At 40.7% G+C, this 21501-nt stretch overlaps 1 protein-coding gene across 2 annotated transcripts in view; it reads left to right on the top strand.

Moving 5' to 3' along the window:
• The first annotated feature begins 6650 nt into the window (after positions 1-6650).
• LOC108577445 (transcription factor kayak) overlaps positions 6651-21501 on the top strand; it is a 37857-nt gene continuing 23006 nt past the window's right edge. Inside the window, exon 1 of one of the 2 annotated variants that reach the window (XM_017940596.1) lies at positions 6651-7007. In XM_017940596.1, coding sequence (XP_017796085.1) covers positions 6876-7007 — 132 coding nt within the window. In that variant the 5' untranslated portion in view covers positions 6651-6875. Of the gene's footprint in view, positions 7008-14041; positions 14241-21501 lie in introns of those variants that run through there. The other variant, XM_017940595.1, reaches the window with a different exon arrangement.

The following is a 21501-nucleotide window of genomic DNA, read 5'->3' as shown; positions in this document are numbered from 1 at the left end:
CACCGCAGGTCAGATGCCACCACTGTGTCGTGCTATCCTCCTACATACACATACACACACGCATACGGTTGTATCACGCGCAACACATGCATTCCCTATTGATAGAGAACGCGTTAGAATGGTATAGATATATACGCGTATAAAAGACGTATATACAGGTAGCCATAACTTGCTGCTCGTTACGCAGCGGCACATGAACGAAGCTTGTAATATCATCTAAAGAACGATCTGCCTTTTGACGAGAGACTCGAGCTACGTCGCCGCTCGAGGTACTCGTCGGGGGCAAGAGGCCCTCATTTGCCAGTCAAAGCGAGAGAATCTTTAAAACGGTGACTGGCAAGGTCACCAAGTAGTAGGGAGAGAACGTTCAAACACTTGGTTGTCCGGTTTTCCTCTCTCTCCTTCTCACTTCTTCTCTCGACGAGAAAATCAAAACAATGAGATCCTCTTCGAAATAACACACGCTTCGTCACACCCAGGAAAAACAGACCGCGTCTGAGCGTGTCGTCAACGAGAATGAAAGTAAAAAAAAAGTGCGAGAATGACATTCAAGTGCAAAGTTGTGGGCAACTCACAAACATATCATATGCCAACGCTGTACAGACGCTGTTTCTCGTCGAGAGATTCTCATGTATAGGAGACGTACGGTTACGTTACCGTAGGCGATGAGAGTGACAGTACGACGTAAACGATCGATTGAAGTTTTTAATTATAAAATAATGGCCACTTACATATTCCCCTGATCCGCCATCCGATCGGTGGTGTCAGCAGACCAGCCTTCTTGAAACTGCTCGACGTAGTCCTCGCGTGTACAGCTTGTGTTCGCACCTTCCTCGATGGTGTAGGAACTGACTAACCGCTACCAGAGCGGATTCTGACGGCGTATATACCGCGAAAAAACGCCACGAAGATCACGAGGCTAGTTTAAGAGATGTACGCGACAGCATAGAGCCGGCTCGCTGCTATTAAAAAAGTAACAGGAACGCACCGCGTGCGCGACGCCGATTGTTTCATACTATTCGCCGCCGTCTCTTCTGCTGTCTCGCTTCTTCCTGCAACACGGAGCTTCCGATGTCGCGCGAAACAAACGACTACACCACGATCGATTCACTGCGACGCGAACGCCCGACACGCGCGTTCCACCGTGCGAAAAACGCGTCGACAAATGCCGCGTAACGATACCGCCACGGTGATAGAAGAAAGTTTTTTCCGGCGAAAATGCAATTACGGACACTCCAGCACTCCCGGCCCAGACTGTCATCGATTGTTGACGAGCGTCTTGGTCGATCATGTCCAGCACTAGCGTATACGTAGCGCCATCTGATGGTGGTGAAAAAAAATCTACATGTAGAATGGTAGACGTATTTTTGTTGGTAAGTGAGGACTCTGTGTACGTCGATATATCGAACGCAGCGTTCTCTGTGACAGACTGTAGTATTTAATTATCGAGAAAGTAACTATTTTATCGACTGATCATGACATTGACACGCAAAACAATTTAGTTTCTTTTTTTAGCAGAATGCCATTTTCACGTGTCATCGATGTATTTTTAGTTGGGTCTGATTAAATACGTCTCGTTTGATGTTTTCACTGCGTACCACTTTTCTCTTAGTTTTTTTGCGGTTGGAAAGTTCGCTTTGTGAAATATCGAATTGTGTCAGGTTATTAGATTAGTTATTAAATGTAACATGCTGCCAGCTATTTCTTCCTACGGGAAAGAGGTTATATCGATTCGATTTCGCAACAAATGATAAATGCGCGAAACTCAGTGTACCGTACTAAATTTAGCGTTTTTACGTTTTGCGTACTTTCATAATTCTTTATTATTAATACAAGGAAATTGTTAATAATAACCAGGACACGGCTAAACATTTGATCGATCACGTACATACGTAAGCGTTAAAGATCAAAGTCAGACCGATACTATCGTGGCTGCTTTTAAATTTCCGGTTTATCTGGCGGAGCGGCTTAGAAAAATAGAAATCACAATGTAACGCGTGTTAAACTACTTCTTATCTCGTGGCATTTATGCGTCGGTATCTCTCGCAGGACTGCTCGCACACAAAGGCTACGGTCTACCGAAACATTTCCTGCATGCTTAAATCTTACTCATTCGTGATAGTGATATGACTAATTGCAACGATAATCGTAACATATAACACAGCCTGAAATCTTCTTTTTTTTCTCGCGATTACACCGATAGTCTGCAATTTTCTCGTACCGCGAACGTGACATATGAACGTTGACTTTTGTCTTGCTAATGAATTATCCTAAACAATGGTTGACGAGGCTGCTATAGATTAACTGTGTGGTTGAAACTACTCTTGTCAACTAGTTCACGTACATGTAGGAATTAAATATGTAACCGTAAGCAGAAATTCTCGTTTTCGTTCCCACGAAGAGGTTATGGCGCGAACAAAGCACTTTAAAGATGGGAATATTATTACCGGGATTCTACTGTTTTGCATACAATAGTTTGTTGGACTAGACATCTCGCCGAATACACACACAGGACCGTGAACATTGTCTTTCTACCCCCGTCACGTATGAATACCAAAAGAGATTAACGAAATTTAAACTCGCCACCTCAAAATTTATAATTCTGTGCTGGCGCCCGACTGTTTACGCCCACGCGCGCATTATCCACAATGCACCGCTCGCAAACACGTCTGTCCAGCCACTTTAAAAACTGTTGACCGTAGTTACACTAAATTGTTTCATTTTACGACCTATCAAATTTTTCGCTCGAGGATTTAATATCTTATTGTTGTAATAAAATAATAGTTGAAAGGTAAAAAAATTTTAATCAATATCAAACGTTACAATTATGTGAAATCTGTTCTTCGTACGTTGTTCGTATCGATCGGACACACACGTTCCCTGACAATTAATGCAATCATAACGTCCTTCGTGATTTACATTCTTCTCGGCGCTTCCAACGAAATCAGTTTCTCAGGCAAAAACAATGCCTTTGTTCCGTTTTACCATCAGCTGCTGCATTGCCTTCATCCTAGTTGTTAACCTTGACAAGTACAAAAGAGGATAAATACCTAACCATTACAAATTTCAACTACGACTTCCTGTTCATTGCAAAATATCCTATAAACTATATTGCATTTTCAAACGTAAAAAATATATAAAAAAATCAAACGGAATGAAATTTCATCGCAGCTCGTACGTATAGTTATTATTATGAAAATCAGAGATTGATTGACATTATGCACATGTATGTAGCACGAAAGTTGCATATAATAGCGGTGTTTTCATCGGTCAGCGTACCGAATTTATTAACACGCATGCGCATAGACACGCGACATGTATCCTCGCGGCAAGCACATTTTATCTCCCGCGTTTGCAAACAGCACAAGCGAACCGAAACGCACGTGCGTTTTGCAAGAGGCAACAGGAGCGGGTGTTGACTCATTTCGCGCAACTTCGAACTTGCTCTTGTCCGTCCTGCAGCTGTGGTCGAGAGCAGAGTCCACTCGTTGTATTGTTCGCAAATTGTTCGGCGACATTTCACCGTTAAGCCTTTCCTTCTTTGTGTCAGAAAATTCCACGATGTCAGCAGCCACGTGACGTTATCGCGGATCGCTTTGTACCGCCGCGAGAAGGGCACGTGGATACCAATGAGCATATCTGGATTATCCGAGATGGCAATGCACGTGTTTCTACTCGATTTCACTTTTCTCGTGCACCTAACCCCCGATTAGCATGATACTCGAACTGCACACTGTTTCTATTTAACACAAACTATGCGGCAGAATGCTATTCCACACTGAATTGATTCAGTTGACACGGTGCAAATTGACAGTGTGAATTAAGGGTTATATCGTCGTGAGACTAAACGTCGATACACCATACAGAAGTTGCATCGGGCCTCTGGAGATTATGCTCGACCGATAAGTTATCGTTAAACTGTCTATTCGCATGTACCCTGCATTTTAAAGTCGAAACCGACTGATGAGGTAAACAGGAAAATAGAATAAAAGACTCTGAAGATCATTCATTCCCTGTCCTAGAGATTAATCCACATTAACCTTTCTTACCATTCAACCAATTGTTACACGATACACACAGAATCTCATTTCAGCATATGTATTTCCAAATTTGAAGCTTCTTTTTCTTAAACGGTAACTTACCATCATAATTCACATTCGTATGAAATAAAATCTCAAACCAGTCTCAGACACCTCGGCAGATCATTTATTGCTTAATATATTTTTCAATATCCTTCTTACGGATATTGAAGTTAAATGTTTAAACAGCGATTAAGCTCCACCATATCAGGTAAAGTTTGCACATACCTTTACCTTTAATATGTACTTTATCGTTTAGTTTTTACTTTTTTTAGACGTGAAACGGTCAAACAAAAGGATGGAAAAATGTAGCTTGTGTACTGCGTTATAAATTTGCTGCTTCGCAATCATTATTATTAGTAATAGTAAACATTAAAATAGCTCTTTTTATCCATGTTACACTCAGATAAGATAAGGAAGGAAACTTCAGTCGGTTGCGTCAGTAAAATATTGTTGTTTCGATTCTCAAATGCGTACATGCATCATATCGAGAATTACGATGCTTGGTCGGTATCTCGTGCGGATGCGCTCTTCTCGCGCGTTTTTTTCCTAGGAAGATCGATGCTGCGCGCTGATTTGCTAACCTCGAAAACACACGCGAACAAGGCTTAACCTACATATCCCCGAGAATCAGTCGAAACAGGCTAAACAACGAAGCCTGGTGTATTCCTCGAGCACATGTGAGGCAGATCTCGCGCGTACACGGCACCGATTCGCGAAACGGCAATGACATTCCATGGCGTCGTAATTTTTCCAATCGGGTAACGTTTCAAATGTGGCCGCTAAGTCGACGAGGCCTTGGCTATAGGCAGAAGTTAGCTCAAGGACGACGACCGCCTGTCTATTCGAATTTCATCATAGTGTGAAGCTAAGCAGGTGAATGTCAGCCCCTTGCGCTTCATGCCCGTAATGAGACATATCTTTGAAGCATAGCGCAGTGCTCGGCGGATGGACCTGATTCGGCTAAAAATAACGATTATGTAAAAAGTTATCGCGGTACTCGGAAGGTAATAAGTGAATAGATAAACTATATCTCGGTAAAATCTGAATGTTTGATCGCTACACCTAACCTCGATTTACACGACACTCGAATTGCACACGATCTTTATTTAATAAAATGGGTTACTATTAAGGTTAGGTGTGTAATACGAAGAACAGATTCTATTAAAATTCTACGATGTATTTTACAACCATGTACACCGAGGCCATAAGCTCAAAATAAGCAGGTAGTTTCACAATAAAGAAAACACTTGTTTCCAAAGCCTTATTATCCCCACCCTCCCATACATTACACACAATGCAAAAACGTTCAGTCAAATTCCGATAACCCCTTCTCGTTATCGTTCACACCAGATGTGTCGATCTTGGAAAAAAAATTGTTTATCTTCCTTTTCAATCCGACCGTCAGCACGTGTGTGTCGCAGTTCATGGTTAATCATGCATAAAGCTAATAACGGGGTACAGAGCGAGAGACTAGTAACCTAGCTTCCTCGCTGCGTATCTTGGCCGCTTGGTTACACAGGTGGCACCTGTATGCTTTAAAGCGAAGGAAACGGCAGGTCGCGGAACGTCTAGCCATCCGGAGGGAGCAGGTTAAGGCGCGAATATCCCACATATCAGATTGGTGAGTCAGTCGTCTTGTTCGATATGTTCCGGCTACCCCGTTCACCGCCCACACGACCTACCGCATGAGTCACCGACGATTCTTGGAAACGGAGCCACGGCGTTCATTTGAAATTTTCGTCGCCAAGCGACACCACTGCAGGCTCTTTTAGAAACGGCGGCCACGAAACGCAGGCTCCTATGGATTCTGGCATTCGGCATTGCCACGCTCGGTCGGGAAGTTCCGCTCCAATGACACTATCGATTACGCAATAACAGCTTCACGTATCGGTAATAAGAGGGAATAGGCGATGAAATGACATTGCAACAGTCTTGCGAGTCAGTCAGGGATAAAATGATTCTAAACAATCATTGCTCCTTTCAAGTGGCGCAAGAATGAAGCTGAGCTCGGAAATTAGGCTATACACGTGGTCAGAGAGATTCCTAAGATATGACTCAGCGATAAACTTCACGAAGGAGGCATTAGAGGATGCGGAATATTTAGTGATGCGGCTATCTTCTTATCGTTGCATATCATCATTTAATATAGACAATGTTCTGTTTACTGATAAGGTGGAAAATATTTGGCCAGATGTTTCAATGTCATAATATATATTTGAAGTATAATTTTTTATTCGAAGATTGCTTTAAAAGAATAATAATTCCCCATTAGTCGATATCTTATCGTGTCTACTGTCGTTATCATTATTCGCACGAATGCTTATCATTTTATCTCGTGATTAGCATCTAATGACAGCGCCCCGAGAAACAGAACCCGTTGACAAAATGAGCAACGTCGGCCCTGGCTCGAGCGTTGCGAACGTGGCCCGGCGATTGGTCGTCTGGGAATAGCTAGTGACGTCATATACGTTCGTGGAGCCTCGGCGAGTAGAGAGAGAGTCGAGGCAGATCGTTGAGCCGAGGACCGAACGTGCGCGAACCTCGAGGTATTCCCCCACGGTATGAGTCATCGGGCGCAGTTTCACACAGTTTCGGGCAAAGGAACCTGCGATCCGTATGTGCTGCCTTCGAGTTCGCCGTAACGAGGATCTTGAGCACCCTTTCAGTCGGTGCGCGGTATAATACACCCTTCTAAAGAGGTTATAAAACGCCGCGCATCCAATTGTCGACTTTTCCTTTCGCGCGAGGGAGAACGAACCACAGCAAACCCGTTGTGCCTCGAACCACGTAAACATGAAGCTCGGCGTGTCGGACGTACTTTACGACAGCTCGAGCGTGTCCAGCGACAGCGACACGTCACAGAGCTCCCGCGTCAGCCATGATTTTCTCTCCAGCATCGCGAATTCCTCCATACTACCCAGCAACGTAAGTACCGGTCGTGTATTTTATCCAGATTTTGTATAGAAACGTTACGTTCCCCGGAGAAAAGGTAGATTTCTCCGTGTAAATATGGGAACTTATGCAACCTCACAATGTACGCATGTGTGCGTGCTACATGTGTACGCCGCGTACGTACATATGCATACGTGTATCTGATAAGCAGCGTTCACGTGATTGGTCGAGCGGGCTACGCGAATTTCTTGAAAATAACATTCGAATAGTAACAACACCACGAATAAAAGTCTGTCGAACACGTTACGTAACGTAGACTTCCATGAATGATTAAGCATTATTCAAAATGATACGGCTTATTGTTGGGTGATAGTCCACGAAAGTAACCGAAAAAAAGTTACGGTTACGCTTCTAGAAATGACGTTTGCGTGTCTTGTCAGGAATTAACGATCTGAGAAATAACAATTACCGGGGACGTTTCGTGTTTTACGAATACGATAAATTCGTCGATTTCTGGGAAGAAATTCGTTCGTTGAATTTCGAAAAATAAACGGAACGCTACTGCTTTACTTATCTCTTGTGATTTCCACGTCTGATGGCGTTCCCGGTAGGCTGAGATTCGATCTAAATTTAACGATAAGATAGCAAATTTGCACGGTATATTTACTCGATAAAAATTCATTATTAACGAGAGTGTACTTGACAATCGTTAAGATGGGAATGTAACCGTTCCGTCACATGAGGATGGTACACACACTGAGATCTAAATTTATAAGTCGCGTCGCGTCATCGCTATAAACTGTTCGACGTAAAAACATGATTTTCGATTCTCGTCATTTCCAATATACTGTTGGCACCTACGATAAGACTTATCACAGAAATAATACTTATGCGGTCTTCGTGTGTATAAAAAATACCTATTCACAAATGAATTCCACAAAATGTGCATATTCGGATAAACAACTTTCATTCTTATCCCAGCTAGCCGTGCATCCATTTAAGGCGCACGCTGCGCGTGTAACTATCGCCAATAAACTTCCGAGTTACTATAGAATTAGCCAATGAAACGCTGTCTTGTATATTAACGTCCATTCACTGATCCCAGCAGATCAATGATCGTCGTTGCAACAGAACGATGTATACATAAAGTTACTTCTAGTAATATTTATTACTGCTCGTTTAAATAATAAACAAGTACATCAAAAAATCTGTAAAAACAAAATAACAAATTATGTAAATACATATACATATGTAATAAAATTAAATTGCAGCTACCTATCTAAACATTCATTTCACCACAAACATATCAAAAACATCGTCAGATTCGAACAGATTATTTTTTAATGGAAACCAATGTAATCAGACGTAAAATAATGAGCATCGAGCAATTCTTATCGAGCAGCTGGACAAAACAGGTTCTGGCGTTGTACAACAGTACATGCGTTGACGTCGAATGCGTTTATAGACACGAACGATTACGTTAATTTCCATTTTCTTTCCCTTGCGTCACTCGTCGCAATAGGATGCGTATAAAAATTAAACCTGTCTCTCTGTCACGTAACGTAAAAACACGTCGATTTAAACAACGACGAAAATTCTAGCCAAGCATAACAGCGGTATAAGATGTCGAAATGATATAATAAAATCCTTGGAATACAGTATGTATATATAATTCGTTCGACTTGGAACTCGACGTAGGGTCGAAACATGCGCCCCCGTCGGACAGTTTCCCGTTTCACCCTACGTATAAATTCCCGTGGCAGACGATGGTATTGATCTGAGCATTTCGACTGGCATGGCTTCTGCTGTCCCCAACAGCTGTTTTATAAAGAACCCGTACACGGTCGCCTCGTGACAGCGCGTGGTCATTTAAAAACGCGCGGCTCCACTGACACACGTGCACGTACCTGAACTTACCCGAATATACAAGGAAACGTACAAGCATGGTTGTCGTGCGCGAAACCATAGATCGTAGCTGTATAGTACTGCGCAGTATTAATGTAACGAACAGATAGCCGTGCGAGCCAGCTGTTGTCACCTAATTATCTCTGTCGCCATTAACGGTGGGGTTCATGCCGAGAAATCGACCGATAAAATGCAAATAGTCGGACGCGGAGAAGAAACATTTGCGAGCTGCGGTGCCAGGGGAAAACTCCTTTACCATGCGATGTGAAAAATGATAGCGTTGATGGGGGTCGTGCGGGAAGAGGTTTTCTGTGTTCCTTCTTAGGGGGAGTTGATACACAGGTGGCGGCCATGTTTGCATATTTAACACCGGGGCACACGCGTGGAAATATTTCGCATGATCTGACGCGTGGGGTGAAATTTCTTTTATCTGATGATTTTTTTTTGTTTTAATTTAGATATTTTATCGTTCTCTCTCTTTCTCTCCCTCTCTCCCTCTCTCTTCTGATGGATCTCTATTTGAAAACTTTAGGTATTTTATGATCTCTGTGTCTCTCTCTCTTTTGTGATGAATCTCATTTTTTTAAATTTAGCTATTTTATGCTCTCTCTCTCTCTCTCTCTCTCTCTCTCTCTCTCTCTCTCAAAACAAAAACAGTCGATTCGTGGCGGAGGATGTCCTTGAAAGGTACTAAAGAAGGGGGAAGCCCGTGAGTTCGCACTTTTCGGTGACAGTGTTATACCAAACTGTCGAGTTATTTTTACCCCAGCGCGTGTGCTCCTGGGTTAAGCGTGGGGAAGGTCTACAGTGCAACTTACGGGGGGTATTGTCAGCGATCGGAGAAGGTCAGATTTACTAGGTTAGGTTCGGCCATTTTTTAGCGACTAGAAAGTATCCGCCGATGGCCTAGATAACTTCACTCTGTAGATTATTTATTTGAAAGTAAATCTACGCTCTTCGCATTCCTATTTTTTTAATTTTTTCCTATACATCAAACCTTTTACTTTAAACTTCGACATTAATATTAGTTTACAAAACAGAGCATTACTCAGCTCAAAAAAAAAAAACCATTTTACCCACAATTCTAATCACATTCACTTGTTGCTGATTAAAATTTACAATCTCTTCGAACTCCCCTCTTTTTAATCTCTTCGCTTACAACGTCGATTCTAATTTGAGATACAGTTTGCGTTCAAGCCTCGCACTTTGAACCTCGATTTCAATTTTAATTCCTAAAACAGAGGATTACCTGCTTTAAAAAAAAAAAATCGTAAGCTCGTTATCTACCATTTCAATAACGCCGAATCCTCGTCTATTAACCTCGTCCTTTCTCCGTAAGAAACTGCAGAAGAATGAAGCCTTAGGTTCGTTCGAGGGATTATTCGTTCTAAGCACCTTCTCGACCGTTCCGAGAAATGGAAACTTTCGATTTGTCCGTGGAACGTGATGCGCGGGGATCGGTAAAACGTTCGATCTGCAGCAAAGTCACGGATGTATAATCTTGTTTCCTCGTCCATTGTATCTCCTTTTTATTCCCGGTAGAGAATGGTCAGGCGGTGTTCGTGTTCTATCCGCGGCGAAGAGGGTATAGAGAAGAGGCTACGCGCGAGAAAGAAGAAGCGTAGCCGACTGATTCATGGCGGTTCGTCTGATTACCGATTCCCCTTTGTCCCCCGCTTGAATATTCAAGATGTCTCTCTACGTTTACGCGGTGTTTCTTTTTTTTCTTTTTCTCTCCCCTCTCGATAGAAAGAACCGTTCCAAGGCTTCCGCCTTTCCCTCGTACCGATTTTCGGTGGGCATTGTTATGCCGCGCCGCGACCACCATTTTTGGTTTACCCACAAACATTCGATTAACCCTGGTTCGTGCTCATTAAAATGTCTCTTTGTTCGCCGCGGCGAACAAAGCCGCGATCCATTCGCGTCGATCTTTCATTTTCTACTCCTTTGTGTCTTCGACGGCGAACGACGACGCAATACGCAAACCGCATGGAAAGTTCGATTTTTCTTCTCACGTGACCGACGTGATTTAATCGATTGTTTTCCTTAAGCTGTACTCTCGCGGAAGATTTGCAATTGCTTGATCGTGAATTGGAAGGGTTTAATTCCTCAAGGCTCACATTTTTCTTAACTTAAAGTGCCAAAAATGATCAATTTTTTTTTTTTTTTTTAAACCCATTTAAACTTAGGAAATAAGTTTACTATTTGTTTAAAATGCTGCGATTTACATTTTTGCAATAGAATTGAAAGGATAGCGCAGTATGAAGAGTGATGGAAAATAATTAAACAAAATTACACTTTTCGGAAGATTAATTGTGCACGTGCAGGACACACGCATGATCAATAAGGGGTTAAGGGATTTTTCACTTAAAAAATTGACGAATTTTGCAATTTTCTGGTACCTTGAACCTTTGAAAGTAACACTTTTTGCCTAAAATTTACATTTTGCATTTAAATGTAGGAATCTGAATTTTGAGAATTTATAAAATAATTTTTTTTTTTTTCTTGTCGAGTGCTAGGATCACTCTGATACCAACAGCAATTATGTAAAATGTTATCGTTATCTGAGCGTTCGAAAATTTAGCACTTAGAACGTTTCTGCATGAAACCCTTCAATTAGCAATCAGCGATTATTTAAGAGGGTTTTGGCGCGCGTGCACGCGACCTTCGAGGAGCAATTAAAAAGCAATCCATAGGCGCAGCCGTTTCTACCTGAGATAATTGGAGCGAATTCCAGCGAAATTCTCCCTTATACCGTGTTCAATCATTCCTGATTGAGTAGGTGAAACGTTTATGTCGAGAAGAAGAAAAAAAAAATCGTATAAAGATTTGAAACGGTTGAAGTGCAATTTGGGCGGTTTATTATAGACTATTTAAAATGCGCATGAATCATCCCCTTGTTGACACACCGCGTCTGTCACGAGACTTTCCACCAAAACAGAGTCGTAAATCTGTTTATATCCGTATTTTTCTCGAGGAGCAGATGGTTGAAAGAACCGATTGTCTCTGTTTGCCCTCTAGAAACTATCGAAGGGCTAACTCCGTTCTATTTCACTCTGACAAGCGGTGTAATTTTTCAAGCGTGCAAAACAAGGTCGTAAATCATAATCCTGGCTCCCCCTGTACCTGTTCGAGCGATACCGAAAGACATTCTTATTAAAGACGGAACTTGCAGCGTGTATAAACAATACCATTTATCTTTGTGAAGAAAGTAACCATTGGTCTATAAGCTCTTTCGATTTAACCAACGTAAAAAGAACAATTCCATACGTAATTAATATTTCGTGAACTAATCGTTTTGCAAATGTTAATAAAAATTGGTTTAGAAACTCAATCAAAATGCAGCCTTAAATTCTCGAAATGAAAAGAATGCAATGAAAAGGCTCATAAATTTTCAACACTCGAGTAATCACTCGAGCGGTCAATTTGAAACGATTAGAAATCCAATATTTCGTATTACACGACCTGATAAATATTAAAATGAAAAAAAGAATTTCTTTTATGTGCTTTTAGCTCGTAGATAAGATTTAAAATAATGTGACAGTAATTTTACGCCATGTCAATTATAACGCGCCACTTTTCCGTAATCGCTTATACGGCCGGTCCTCGATGCATGGCGATACACACAGTCCCCAGTCTGACCGCGTGTATTTTTCTCTGTTTTTTCTTTTTTCTCCCGAACAAAGTGCGTTCACGCGTACGTTGCACCGGACCAGGGGAATCCGAGCTGGGTTCGTTGCACGTATACGCCCCGTGTGTACGTTTATCGAAACAAGAACAAAGAGGTCCGGTGCACGCACGAGGGGATTCCCAGTACCGAAATAGTAAGAAACATCGTTGCTCTCGTGACAAATGATCCCACCGATGCCACCGCTGTACGTCACTATAAGTTTCTCTATTTTCGTTGTTCCCGCGCAGACTCGCGAATCTGGACCGTGGACGAACCACGTGTTACGAATACGAAACCGAATACGACGTCGTAACAGGCCGAACGCGTTAAAACGAGGAGAAACAACTTCTGCAACGAGAGCCGGAGCCTTGAGCTTGTACATAGTTACGGACCAAATCCCCCCTGAGTAATTCCTTGACATATTTTTTCTCTGCTATCCTTGCATTGTGTTCAACTGTAACACACTTCGTTCGTATGTTCTTCGCGAAGTTGTTTATGAAAGTGGGAAAAACCATGGTCGATTGTTATTCTGAAATATTTATGCATTATACGTTGCCTGTGTATGCATCCACTCGACCCGTTGTTACATACGATTTGTAGTGTAGATTATGGTCGAACTGTGCAATTTTAATGCATATTATCCGGGTATTTCGATGTAACTTTAATTGCCGTAGGAAAAGGATACGCATTTTATACGCGTTCTTTCGTATCTGATTAAAATGTGAAAGAGTTAGAATGTTGCGTTAACGAATCGTTACGTTTCTATATTTCGACGTTTCTCTGTCGCTAGTGCAGTTGAGCGGGTAATTGGCGCGCATGCGCGGACCGTTCGAGAAACGCGTCGCAACTTGTTAAGGGTTTCGAAACGCCCTTTTAAAACCGATGGTTAGAGAAGACGAAGCATAAAGGAGAACTAAAATAGCAAGCTAAATGACACGAAGATCTGCCCGGTTATACGGTCGTTTATGAAATTATGCAAGTTAACGACCGCACGCGTACGTTTACCTGGAAAAGGGGATCTAGTTCTCCGTGGTGCGTTCCCCGATTCCATGGAACTCGCCGCGATACGAACAGTCCCGGGCGCACACGGGGCACGTTGATTGGCCGCGCGCTATCGCGCGAATCAGCAATCAAGATGGCGATGACGTCACGCGGTGCTAGCTCGACGTTGATTGGTGGGGGGTCGAGTGGCGGTCTTTCTATATAGTTTCCCAGTACATTGGCGGGCTCAGTTGGGATACGTAAGCACACGCGACACTAGCTCGAATATACAGTGACTGAGAGCTGTTGCATGGTTGAACTTGTACGTGACAGTGACGGAAACGGCCGACTGGTACGTGTCACTTCTCATCGAACGGTTAGTGGTACTTTAAACGGAACGTGATATCGGTGAACGAGAAAAAGGTGCCACCTCGCGAGTGCTTTTTGGCTCACGTTCAACACGTACTTGAGAGAAGTTTAACTCTGCCGTGAGAGAGATATATAGAAACTTTTTTTTCCTCTTTTTTCATCTTTTTGTTTCGTTGTGAAGTTTTGAAAGCAAAACACGCTCACAGATGACGCAACGTGTGCCTAGCGCAGGCTTTTACGACACCATCGTCGATGACCACAATTACACCATGTTTTCCCTGTATCCGCCGACATCTAACCTAAACGACCCATGGCAACTGACCAAAGAGGAGAAAGCTATGGTAAGCAATACAGTTTGATAACACCAATTCGTTTTGTTTTTCAATCTACCTTCTGTCGTTCAGACTGTATAACATTGGACTGATAGTATTTCAATGTGTTGTATGTGAATCGATTAAAAGAGGAATGTTTCGACGAATCGGGCATGAACGAGCGTCGATTGTGTGTGCACTCCGTCCAGGTGTCTCGGTCGAAAGTCGATCGATATTGGTTGAACTAGAGTTATCCCTGAACTTAGTTGCAGTTCTCGGAATAGGAAATTTTACCTCAGTCCAGGCGGGATAAAATTACCGCCATTTCTTCGTTAATACATCCAACATTTTAATCGAAGTTTTTTTTACTTTACGAGAGGGGAGGAGGTTAAGTAGGGTCACGAGGTAAGATTAAAATACTAATTAAAAATTAAGTGCGAAAGTGGAGAGCGTTTCACGGTGATAGCGTACAATTGAGCTTGTAATTGAGGGCGTACCGACGGTGACGTCTTCGCCTCGACATTTCTAAGAAGCGTCGTTATCGCGTTTAATCTCGTATCGCCTTACCTGTCGAATAAATTTTTTTTTTTTTTTTTTTTTTTTTCGAACGTCAGAAAGTTCTTAAGCGCTTATATTTATTACAGGTAATTACGTAAATGATTTTACATAGTATTTCAAAACCTCTTTTCGTATTTCGGTGACTAATGCCTCCATTAAGCTCCCTAAACTGATTGTTGCAAAGTTTATCCTGACATTCGGTCGGAAATAACTTCTACGAATTGTTAGGAACTTCGATAGCTAAATTACGCGATAAATCTCGATTCGTGAAGTTAAGCTAATTCCCTTTTGTCCGTCGCTCGTAATACTCGAGGGATCGTTGTTCCGAGTGATTATCGTTAGACAAAGTAGCCATTGAGAGCTTCACCGTATAATAGCCTACTCGACTTGTTTATCAATATGGCGGTGCCGTATAAATTAGGCGTTCGTTAGAAGCATTATTAACATTGCTAAAAATAATTACAGTGACACACCAACTCGAATAATTTTTTCACTCATAAAATATCTTTTAATTGAGGAATTATTGTAATTGGTATATATTGTTATACGAAATGAATAGTACCTTTTATTTACGCGAGGAGCGTGCCTTGAATTTTAATACTTGAATTCTTCTTTTTCGACGTCGTCAATCAACGAACCTGCGAGTGGATTGTTCTCGAAAGAGAGAAAAGCTTTCTACCCCTTGGAAGAAAAAAAAAAAAAATGCAGTATTCTTTGTCAGGCATGATACCGAAGGAAAACAGTTAAATCTGACAGGAAGCCCGGAGTTAACGCTCGTTAACCCACCAATTAGAGGGTTTAGTTAAACGAAGGCAGGGTTAAGTTTAGCGAGAGCAATATGAACGGGTCATAAGGCAAGAGGTGTCATCCTGCCTCTTAGCCTCGCGAGAAAGACGATCGTTTTGTTCGTCGTTGCGCTCTCATCGTCGATGCCCCCTCGACTCAGCATTGTCGCTAAATAGAGAAACTATAATACACAGCGTGATCGATGATATCTTTCACATTCTTACCGTCTCGTCGTCTTTATCTTCGTTAATCTGTCCGTCTATTTCCGCTGATAGAAAGATTAGCGCGCTTTGTGTCGTTTATTTTTTGTTGATAACTTTGCATGAAAATGTTGTATATAGAAAATTTAAAAAAATGTGTAACATTTTAAAAATCATGAAAATTAAAATTTGTGTATATGGAAAATTGGAAAAACTATGCATGGAAAATTTAAACAATGGTACGTAGAGAATTAAAAGAAACATGCACATAGAAATCGAGAATTCAATCTATTGCGCAATAATTCTGTTCGATTTCCTTAGTTCACTCTATTTCACGTGTATTGACTTTCTAACCTATTACGCATATTCCATCTTCAATTACGAAAATTATATCCACTAATGGTGGATATAACAGTGTCCACTAGTAACAACAAAAATGTCGATAATGAAGATCCCATTAATAATTCCTCGAAAAAAAATACCTTAGTCACTTCGAAGAACAAAAACCCCCCAAAAGAGAGAATCGCCAATTAACTTTACATTTCCATTGTCACCGTTTCGCCCAATTTCCATTGGCGCGTATATACTTTCTCCCGAGTCACTTCCGGTTGCACGTCTCACCGTCCACGTGACATTCATTGAAAGCCACAGAGGAGACCAACGCCTACTGTGAATTTGCATGGAAATGCGTAAAAACGGCAATTATCGGTTTTTATTTTCGTCTGGCTTACCTCACAGTCCCTCCAGAGGCGTGTATATTATACGCAAGAGAGTTAGGAGGAGGAGGTGGAGAGATGAGTCACGCTGGTGTGTTCGGGCCGCCTGTACAGTTTAACCAGCGATTTATGAATGAAAATCCGTGCACGTGTCGCGTGTCGCGAGTCACGACACACGCGAGATCGCTCGCCATTATTATTCGCGACGCCTCGTAAACATGTCGATTATGTACGCGCGTTTTGCTCCCGCGAGACATCATCCGGTACCAGGAAAAAGCGTTTAGTCGCGCGCTCAGCGCAGCACTACGTACTTTACCGTCTATCGTGACGCTTCCATAACCAGACTCCCGCGGCTTTATTTTTTTTTTTTGCTCTTTCCTCGCGTTTACCGAGAACCGCGAATACCGAGAAAACCGGATCCAGTGTCGTTCGGTTTTCTGAATTGCTTCCATACGAGACGTGTCATTCGTTTGTAATTGAATTACTCACTCTTCGTTTATCGAGTAAATTTAGCAGTAATATTTGTAGCTTTGTGTTTCCTTTTTTTCTGTTTTGAGGTTAGGTATCGCGGTGAACTTCAAAATTAATTTTGCCGCTGTTTCCAGTGATAAAATTAATTTTGCCCAGTTGAACGAACTGTCTTGCGATGTTTTTTCAACTTTTTGCGATTATACTTTGTTAACCGTTTATTTGTGGAAATAACAAAACTTGAAATTTAATTAAATCGAGATTTTCATGTAAGTAATATTGTTAGAAAGGTTCTTGTTTTTTAAAGTAACGAGATGATTTTATGGATCTATTCGCTGTGCGATCTGTGTAAAGATGTAAATGTGTAGTTTTTGATCGTTTTGAATAAGTTGGAAAGTAATGGAGCAGTATTAGGAATTGATATGTCCGACGGAAGGTAATTCGGTTTTCCAATTATCGTTTCGAAAAAAATATCGACTTTCGATGGACGTCAGTGGTTGCTTACGAAATTGCTAATCCGCACTGTACACATCTCCATTCGTCTCAATTATCTCGTTAACAGCGTCGAGAAATCTCGAGAATCCTTCGACGGTAAGGAATCCGATCGAAGAGCTAAAAAGAAATCTCACGCTGTAAAATACGCGGTGCGTTATAAAGCTACTACACGCAGTCCGTATATTTTTTTTTTCTTTCTCCTTTTGCACAGTTAAACAGATAAAAGGAATCGCTGTGGAAGAAATGTCGACGTTGCGAAATCTCCTACTTAATACGCTGCGCAAAAAACATTTCACAACGAGGAGATATCCGACAATGTAGCAGCAAATTGTTCGAGGCTAGCCCTTAGGCGCTTCAATGAGCACTCGGACTTTTTAACCTTTTCAGTTTTCAATTAGTTTGTGTATAAAAATTTGGAGTAACTATTATCTAAGATTGCAACAAATTGATGGAAATCCTGGTGTTGGGAAAATTAATAAAACTTGAAAATTTGAAGTGACTGAATTCAGGGGATTATTTTTTTTCTTCAAATGGAAATAAAGAAAATTAGGAAATTTCAAGGAAAAATTTCTCAGGTCGAAGGGTTAAATTTAACTAAAATCGGTAGAATTTTTTTTGAGATATTGACTCCCAAATGAAAATTAGGAAAATTACAAAAGTAGAGGAAAAATTTCCCAAGTTTCAAACGGTTAAATTTAACTAAACTCGGTGGAAGTTATAGAGACAAAGAAAATTAGGGAAATAGAGGAAAAATTTCTCAAGTTTCAAAGAGTTAAATTTTACTAAACCCACTGTAACTTTTTTTTTCAAATATTGACTCCCAAACGGAGATAAAGAAAATTAGAAAAATCCAGGAAAAATTGTTCAACTTTCAAAGGGCTAAACCCGTTAAGAATCAGCTCTAAAGTACGAACCTCTCGAGCACCGTGTGCATGCACAATCTCCACCGTTGTAAAATCCGATTCGATTTTTTTTTTCTTCTTTTCCTTTTTGTTCACGGGAATAGCGGAGTAATAGTCGGTAATCCGGTGTAGTCGACCTCGAAAGGAGGTCGATTCCACGGAAAGATATCTCGCGTACGAGTGACGTCAATACGTTTAAACACTTTCCCCTCGAGAATGCCTCCAATCGCGGTGGACCTCTTCAGTTTCACGTCTTCCCTCGCGCTCTATCTTACGTATACGCGTATCTCTATCTACCTGTTGGGATTTTCCCCCTCGAACGCGATTGCGAAACTTAGCCGGGGATTAAAGGCAATTTCGATGCTTCTTGCTTGCCGCGTTTCTTTTCCTTCTTCTTCCTAACGTTTTTTTTCCTCTAGGTGGTGGATGATTAATGATCGGTAGCATTAGCGTGGCCTCTGATAATGAGATTTTAGGTGTTTAACATTCTGTTGCGTAGAATTTGTTGCACAGTTGGGTTCTTGGAAAAATAGTATGCTTTTCTTTAACCTTTTCGAGAAATATTTCAGTTTCCTTCTACGAATTTGATAATTATAAAAATAATGAATTTACGATTAGTTTTTTTGATTGGAAAATGAAGCATTAAATTTGATAATTAGCAAAATTTATGGAATTATGTATCTTACAGTTTTTTCTTTAAATGTACGTTTCTGGAATTAATTTAAATTTTATCATTTCATTATCATATCAGTTCATCTTCAGTAGTAACAAATTACTTCAGATTGTTAAAAAACCTAATCTTCAATTTTGATAAATCAATTATTCCCTTGAACCAGAAATTTCATAAATTATTTTCCCTCCTCTAGACCTAACACTTAAATTCCCTCCAATTAGATTTTTTAAATTATGTTGAAATTTTTTAATCAGCTTGATAATTTAAAAAAAAAAAAAAAAATTTCAAATATCTATCTCTAACTCTAAGTCAAGAGAAAAAGTGTCTAATAACATTTCCACGTTATTGTACCTTTTCAATCTGAACGTCGTAACAATTTACCCACGTCATTCTCTCCTAAAACATTCACAATTTCGTCGTCCATTCATTCGTCCTTCGAGGAAGCCAAACCGTATCACTCGATCGCTAACCAGGTCCCACAGAGAGGGAAGATTTACACTGCGTGTCCATTGTTTTCCCATCAAGATCCGTTCGTTCCAGAAAATATTTAACATACCTCTTCCTCGAGGACACCCTCGTCGACCGAAGAATAGAACGTTTCTGAAAACACGTGCACCCGTGATCCTCCACGAAATTGACTTCCGGTTGCGGAGTTTCTTTATTCACGTTTGTACTTACGTTCCTCTTTGAAACGAGTCAGGTTCAGGGTTATTCATTTTCTTCCGAGTGAGACTGCTTTTTTTTTTTTGACTTTTTATTTAAACCGCGTTGTGATATGTTTATTTTCTTATTTAATTTGTGATGTAACCATTTTTGTGAAGGGATTTAACGAATTCATTTGAAAGTAAAATGTTTATTTTCTATTTGTTTGAATTACACAAGATGAGAGGGTGAAATCTGGTTGAAAATTCTTCAAGGTTTGAAGATCCTTGAGAATACTTTTTACGCATTCCACGGATGAAGTAAGCGATCTGGAAATATTCTGACCTAAATAGTAACAAAGTTCCCTGGACTTAGATTGCAAAATGATTGCAAAATAAATTAGATAATCTCGCGAGGTTGCTCAGCAGAGATCATTATCGGTAATTATTTACTTCTCAGTTCTTCGAAGTAATTCAAAACTTTTTGAGCGATTCGAAATTTCCTGGGAAACTCAAATCTTTTGAGCAATTCGAATTTTTCTGAGCATTTCGAAATTTTTTGAGCAATTCGAAATTTTCTGGGGAGCTCAAATCTTTTGAGCAGTTCGAAATTTTCTGGAGAGCTCAAAATTTTACGGGAAGCTCAAATCTTTTGAGCAGTTCGAAATTTTCTGGAGAGCTCAAAATTTTACGGGAAGCTCAAATCTTTTGAGCAATTCGAAATTTTTTGAGGAGCTCAAAATTTTCTGAGCAGTTACAAATTCTCTGTGCAGCTCAAAACTTTCTGAGCAGTTAAAACCTTTCTACGCTGCTCAAAATTTTCTGAGCAGTCACAGAGGGTTAACCTCAGAGTCCTGGAACCTTTGTTACACGCTGTAATTCAAATAAAAAAGAAAGAAAGATCTCTTCTCGTCTACTTTCTCTGCCCTCTGATGGTATGATAAAGTGCTCCACCTATTCACCGGGGTGATGCTCGCCCCTATAAAAGGCGCTGGCTTATTTAAAAAGGTCATGGAACCCTGTGTCCGTGCACCAGGCCCTTTTCGGACCATGCTGATACGTGGGACGAGCGTGTATCCAATTTCTTGAAACTATTATATACCTGAGACGGGCCTGTGACATACAAAAGGGACGTGGGTGCCTTCCTTCGACGCGTTACCAAGTATCAAGCAGTTCATTATCATCTAATGTATTCGAAGCTGCTCACACAGTGTTGGAGCTTTGAATGACGTCGCTTCGATGCAACTTGTTCTCTTTTGAGCGGGGACCAGGCGGAAGCTGTTTCGTGAACTTTCAAGCCTTGATGGATTGGTTCTTTGTGTTTGATTTATTTGAGGAATTTTTATCCTGGGAATTTAGGTTGGGTGCTCTCTTACTTGTGCTTATTTAGTGGTCAGTTTATTTTTTATTTTTTTAATGCTTGAAGAATATTGAAAAGTAAATATGGAATTTATTATTTTTCCTTTTTTTCTTTGGAGAAGGTTCTTTAGGAGTTCTTATTTATTCCTAATTTTTTTTTAACGTATGATAAATATTGAAAAGTGAACGTGCAATTTTTTTTTCCTTTTTTTTTTTTGTTAATAGGTTTGAAAATTTAGATATCGTATCTCGATGAAGCTTTTAATGTCACCTGTAAGGTGACGTTGCAGTTTTGCCATATCAGTCGCGTGTCACCTGAGAAGTGACGAGACTGAACAATTTGAAGCATGATTGTTTTAAAAAATATGTATTTAAAAACATTCGAGTAAACAGTTAAAGTCACATTCGAAATAATGTGAAAATTTGAAATGTTAAATTAAATTTTATTTGCAAATAGAGTCGTCATCTAAGTTAAGGCTAATAAGTTGCTAAC

This window comes from Habropoda laboriosa, unplaced genomic scaffold, assembly GCF_001263275.1.
Source record: "Habropoda laboriosa isolate 0110345459 unplaced genomic scaffold, ASM126327v1 scaffold648, whole genome shotgun sequence".
Classification (NCBI taxonomy): domain Eukaryota; kingdom Metazoa; phylum Arthropoda; class Insecta; order Hymenoptera; family Apidae; genus Habropoda; species Habropoda laboriosa.
Note: the sequence above shows the minus strand (reverse complement) of the source record. Positions and strands in the feature narration are given on the sequence as shown.